Below are 5,907 nucleotides of genomic sequence, written 5' to 3'. Positions count from 1 at the left end.
CCCCCCGCCCCGGGGGGGGGGGGGGGGGGGGGGGGGGGGGAGGGCAGTGAAAGTAGATGCTGAAGCTGCTGCCCTGTGAGGAGAGTAGAGTAGAGGGGGGTCTGGGTCTGAAATGAGTAAAGTCACTATGTGGATAAACTGGTTACAGGCGGTTGGATCTGGGTGGCCAGACCTGAGAGGTAAACCTTGAGCTGCTCTCAAGGCCTTGAGCTGCTCTCAAGGCCTTGAGCAGCACCTGTGTTTCCTTGAAAGTTTTTCAGTGTTGAAATAATGTTTTGTTTTCAACAGCGTCCAGGCCAAGGACGCCTGTAGTCACGCTGTTGTACTCAAGCGTGTACTTTCTGTTTTGGTACTGTGTGTGTGTGTGTGTGTTTCTGACACAGGAAGTAGGAGGTGTCCCCCCCCCCCCCCCCCCTCCGCCCCCGCCGCGGCCGCGGCTGGGGGGGGGGGGGGGGGGGGAGGGCAGTGAAAGTAGATGCTGAAGCTGCTGCCCTGTGAGGAGAGTAGAGTAGAGGGGGAAACATGTAGTGGTTCTGGTCTGGTCTCAGTGGTTCTGGTCTGGTCTCAGTGGTTCTGGTCTGGTCTCAGTGGTTCTGGTCTGGGTCTCAGTGGTTCTGGTCTGGGTCTCAGCAGAGGAGACGACAGACCAGAACCAGGTCCGTGGTAAAAAATGGTTCCTGGTTCAGGAGGACCGTTCCTGAGAACTGGGCCACGTCTGACTAAACACCACAGCCTTTCATTATGGACTGGATCCCACTTAATCTGTGTGTGAGCCGCCAGGCGTCACATGACTGGGCGCACACACACACACACACACACACACCCTCGTCACAGCCAACCAGCTCCACTGACCTGGGTCTCATCATTAACTCGACATTAACTCGTTGACGTCGTCGTTGTCGTCACGGCGACTGGTTCAAACAGGATCTGAGTCAGACCTGGTACCAACCGACCAAACTGGTTCTAAACCCAACAGGGCAGTGGACCAGCAGCTGTCACCTGGTTCACCAGGTTCCTGCTCAGCCTGATGTTGGATTTATCTGCTGCAACTGTGAAAATGACGATCAGTTAATGTTGGTGACGTTAACTAGGTTAACTAGTTAGTGGTGGTGGTGGTGTTCCAGGCTCTTCTTCCTGCTTCATGGTTTTCCTGAACAGACGTGGAACCGTTCTGTGTTGGAACAACCTGAAGAACTGCACCATGACCCCTGACCCCGACCCCCTGACCTCGACCCCCTGACCTCGACCCCTCACTGTCACTGCTAATAATAATGACTTGGTTAAACTTCAACAAAGGAACAAATCCTCCAGAACTCATGCAGGAACTTCCACAACAGTCGGTGTCATTTGAATCTGGACTCTGTGTTCCTGACGGAGGTTTGTGTTTCTGTCCATAAACTGCCCCCCTCCACCCCCCCCCCCCCCAGCCTATAATACCTCTGTGTCCTCCTTTTACCCTGACGCTGGTACTGATGGTACAGAGTGTCTGTGGTAAAGTTCCACTGCGGTCACGTGTCAGGGCAGAGACAGAAATGGTCCTTCCTGCCTCGGTGAGAGAGAGAGTGTCGCAAGTCATTGAGTTTGGAGAGAGAGGGAGATGCCGCCACCTGGTGGCATGCTAGTGAAACTACAACCTCAGAGTCAACAGCTGCAAGTATGGAGAGAGAGAGAGAGCGAGCTACAGAGAGAGGGAGAGAGGGGTAAGAGCTGAGGGGTGAGGGGTGAGGGGGGGGGTCACTTTACTCCCCTGGTGTCAGTTTTAGTCGATCTAAAAATAGAGCATGGCCATAAAAGGCCTGGAGCGGAGAGTGTGTGTGTTCCAGGTGTGATCTCAGCCCTGGACCTGGACCTGGACCTGGACCAGGACCAGGACCAGGACCTGGACCTGGACCTGGACCTGGACCAGGACCAGGACCAGGACCTGGACCTGGACCTGGACCTGGACCTGGACCTGGACCTGGACCAGGACCTGGACCTGGACCTGGACCTGGACCAGGACCTGGACCTGGACCTGGACCTGTTTAGTTGAACACCACACTGATGCAGTGGCAGGAGTTGAAGTTGTTGTTAACCGTCTGCTGCCACTTAGTGGTAGAGAACTGAAGTGAGCAGTTGACGAGCTGTGACGACACCAAGCCGTGGCCCGGGGTCTCCAGAGAGGACACGCCCACATTACTGCTACACCAATCACCTGGCAGAACGCTGTGTGTGTGTGTGTGTGTGTGTGTGAGTCAGATGATGTCACCAAACTCAACAGTCTGTACTTCTTCACCAAAGTGACTGAAACAGATGAGGTGGTACTACAGACTGAAGTACTGACTGTGTAAAACACAAAGGTCCGTCTGTGTTGATGCTGCCTGGCGTCTGTCAAAGGCAGTGATCACATGACCATAACAGTGTGTGTGTGTGTGTGTAGTACTCACAGGAAACAGTACGATGGGTACAGTCAGGGTGACGGCGGTGAGAACAGCCACACGGACCATCAGCAGCAGAGTGTCAAACTTGTAAACCTTGGTGAAGGTGTGGAGCAGCTCCGCCTCTACACTGTCTGTGAGTGAGGAGGGGGGGGGTGAGGGGTCAGCTGTGATTGGTGTCGGTCTGGTCCAGTCAGGACGGCCGGTTCTTACCGTAGAAGGTGAGGTAACCAAAGAGCGCCGACAGCATGTACATGAGCAGCATGGCCAGGATGGACAGGTTGGACACGTTCTGCATCTTCTTCCTGCTGCGGCTGGACAACAGACAGACAGACAGACAGACAGACACATGTTTAGGTGAAGGTCTCCAGAACTACAGACCGGTCCGGTCAGTACTGCCTCACACTCCAATGGACCAGATGTGTGGTGTGGACCAGATGTGTGGTGCGACCCAGACGTGTGGTGTGGCCCAGATGTGTGTCATGGACTGGACCAGACGTGTGGTGTGGACCAGACGTGTGGTATGGACCAGATGTGTGGTGTGGCCCAGATGTGTGATGTGACCCAGACGTGTGGTGTGGACCAGACGTGTGGTATGGACCAGATGTGTGGTGTGGACCAGACGTGTGGTGTGGACCAGATGTGTGGTGTGGCCCAGGCGTGTGGTGTGGCCCAGATGTATGGTGTGGCCCAGACGTGTGGTGTGGACCAGATGTGTGGTGTGGCCCAGGCGTGTGGTGTGGCCCAGATGTGTGGTGTGACCCAGACGTGTGGTGTGGCCCAGATGTGTGGTGTGGCCCAGATGTGTGGTGTGGACACTCACTCCTTCAGCTCACTGTAGATGGGCAGGACTTCAGGATGGCAGACAAAGGCGAAGGCCAGGATTGGAACTGTGTACGCCGTCTGTGAGGAAGAAAACTCAGTACTTCAGTCAGGCAGCAGAGGGCGCAATGGGGTAAACAGTAAGTTGAACCCTGTAGTTATTTATGCAGTTATTGATGACAGACGTAAACTTGTTCAGAAAATAAACATTTAACCACAGAAACTTCAAAATAAACCTAAGGACAGAGTGGTGCGCCACCTGCTGACCACCACACCACCACTCTGGATATATTGGGATTTGTTTGAGATGATGGTGAGTGGGTCAGTGAGTGGAGAAAAACAACTGCTCCACCTTCACCAAATACTTCAAATGTACTTGGATTTGACCCAAGTACACAAGTCTATGTTTAACGCAGTAGTACACAGGACAGGACACAGATACAGAGTAAGTCGTACAATGATCGCAAACCACACAAAGAAACGGTTGTTGGTCTACGACACCGCTGACGCGGGTGATTAAATTTGATCACGACTGATCGCGATCAACTTAGTCAGGATCAGACATGGTTCGTAGTTGGAGAGTACACGGAGCAGACGTTACTGCAGTACCAGCTTTGAAGTCTGGGACCTGTGTGTACCTGAGAGTTGAAGACAAAGTACTTGGGTCTGCACATGTCCTCGTCGTCAGGGTGTGGCTCAACATGTACCCCAGCGGAGTGGGGCCCGTTGTGTCCGTCCACCGCTGCGGGGGAGACGTCGGCTCTGGAGAAGTCCATCTGTTGTGATTGGTTCTGCAGCGAGAACATCCCCGACAGGTCGGACACGTTCACGCTGAGGTTGGAGGAGGGGGGGCCCAGTACGGGGAGGGGGCACGGGACCTGGGTCTTTTTGTAGATGACCTAAAAAAAACAGACCACGGTTTTCTTTGACGTTCATGACGGAGATGATGGTTGAGGTCAGGTCACCTGGTCAGTTCACCTGTTCAGGTCACCTGGTCAGTTCACCTGTTCAGGTCACCTGGTCAGGGCACCTGGTCAGGTCACCTGTTCAGGTCACCTGGTCAGGTCCCCTGGTCAGGTCACCAAGTCAGGTCACCTGGTCAGTTCTCCTGGTCAGGTCACCTGTTCAGGTCACCTGGTCAGGTCACCTGGTCAGGTCAGTAACTAGTGTTAAACTGGTGAACTCACCACTCCCAGGAAGAAGACCATACAGGTGAGGGAGAACCCACTGGTGTAGCCCAGGTAGCCTGTAGACCAAGACCACATGGATCAGGTTGACAGTTGGCGGCAGAGCTGTGATTGGCTGAAAGGTTGTCATGACAAACACACCACCGGAACTAAATTCAAATTTCAGCCACCAGGGGGAGACTAACGCGCCCCTGTGATCTGTGTCTGAAGGACGTGACGTGGTCAGCGGACCAGGTGGCGCTGCCTCTGGAGCTGGGCCAATAGGAGCACGTGTGACCGGTGTGTTCAGCAGCGAGGCTGACCTGAATGCCCACTGAGCCACCGTGTCACGTTACAGTTCTGTGACTCCTGACAATGCTGACTAAGGCCGGCACTTGGAACCGATTTCAGACAGCTGCTGACACGAGAGACCTCGGGCCACAGGAAGTGAACGGACAGGAAGTGACAACAGTGTGTGGAGATTTTCAAAATAAAAGACTGGGTCCTCACCAAGGTTCTTCAGCAGAGACAGGGGCAGGATGAGCCCGATGGACACGAACACCACCAGGTAGTTTCCGTTCATGTACCACTCACTGTGGACGGAGACGACACGGGGTTAGAGCCAAAAAACAAAAAAAAATCAAGGTGTGGTGATGATGTCATCGTAAAGCAACGAGCTACAGGCTCGTCAGGTTCCCTCAACAGTGTGTGTGTGTGTGTGTGTGTGTGTGTGTGTTCACAGTCAGTGGTTAAACAGTATTATGGGATGGACAGGACCCAGCCTCCCCAGATGTGGGCGCCTCCTGTACGTGTCTGTGGTCACTGACCAGAACCAGTTCAGACCAGTTCAGACCAGTTCAGACCAGTTCAGACCAGTTCAGACCAGTTCAGACCAGTTCAGACTCCACATCTCCACATCTTTAAACCCCGACACTGAGAGCGGTCGAGGGTTGAACTCCGTCTGAGAGTCTCTTACCCCGAGTTCTCCTGTAACCCCAGGAACGCCCTGATGACCTCGGGCAGTTCGTACTTGACGATGAAGAGGTAGCTGGACATGGCTGTGGACGGACACCAGGGGATGAGTCACATGGTGTCACATGGTGTCACATGGTGTCACATGGTGTTCACCTGTGTTTCCTCAAAATGATTCTGATTTTTTTTACCTCCAATGTTTTGCATGGTGATGGACACGAAGGCGGCCATCTTCCCCGGCCAGCCGAACGCCCGCTCCCCCAGCTTCTCGTAGATGAGGGATCCTGTCAATCAAACACAGGGGACGTGAGGTGAGAACATGAGCGTCAGAAAACCAGGTGACTGAAAGCTCTTCTGTGATTGGACCGACCTCCTTCTCTGGACGTGACCAGAAGAAGATGAACTGAGTACAGAGAGAGGATGGCGACAGCGATGAGAAGAATTCTGGGAAAAAAACACACAGAGTCAGAGTCTGTCTGCAGGTGAGGGGGGGCGGGGGGGGGTGCTGAATCACATGACCTGACTCTGCGGCA

At 54.0% G+C, this 5,907-nt stretch overlaps 1 protein-coding gene across 4 annotated transcripts in view; it reads right to left on the bottom strand.

The window, feature by feature from the left end:
- slc38a4 (solute carrier family 38 member 4) overlaps positions 1 to 5,907 on the bottom strand; it is a 35,245-nt gene that overhangs the window by 22,233 nt on the left and 7,105 nt on the right. For all 4 annotated transcript variants that reach the window (XM_008316066.3, XM_025057351.1, XM_025057350.1 and 1 more), the window contains 9 exons: positions 5,745 to 5,818; positions 5,566 to 5,658; positions 5,379 to 5,460; positions 4,913 to 4,995; positions 4,424 to 4,482; positions 3,875 to 4,135; positions 3,238 to 3,317; positions 2,628 to 2,728; positions 2,424 to 2,548 (listed from right to left, as the gene is read on the bottom strand). In XM_008316066.3, the coding sequence (XP_008314288.1) occupies positions 2,424 to 2,548; positions 2,628 to 2,728; positions 3,238 to 3,317; positions 3,875 to 4,135; positions 4,424 to 4,482; positions 4,913 to 4,995; positions 5,379 to 5,460; positions 5,566 to 5,658; positions 5,745 to 5,818 (958 nt within the window). The remainder of the gene's footprint in view (positions 1 to 2,423; positions 2,549 to 2,627; positions 2,729 to 3,237; positions 3,318 to 3,874; positions 4,136 to 4,423; positions 4,483 to 4,912; positions 4,996 to 5,378; positions 5,461 to 5,565; positions 5,659 to 5,744; positions 5,819 to 5,907) is intronic.

This window comes from Cynoglossus semilaevis, chromosome 8, assembly GCF_000523025.1.
Source record: "Cynoglossus semilaevis isolate Cse_v1.0 chromosome 8, Cse_v1.0, whole genome shotgun sequence".
Taxonomy (NCBI): Eukaryota; Metazoa; Chordata; class Actinopteri; order Pleuronectiformes; family Cynoglossidae; genus Cynoglossus; species Cynoglossus semilaevis.
Note: the sequence above shows the minus strand (reverse complement) of the source record. Positions and strands in the feature narration are given on the sequence as shown.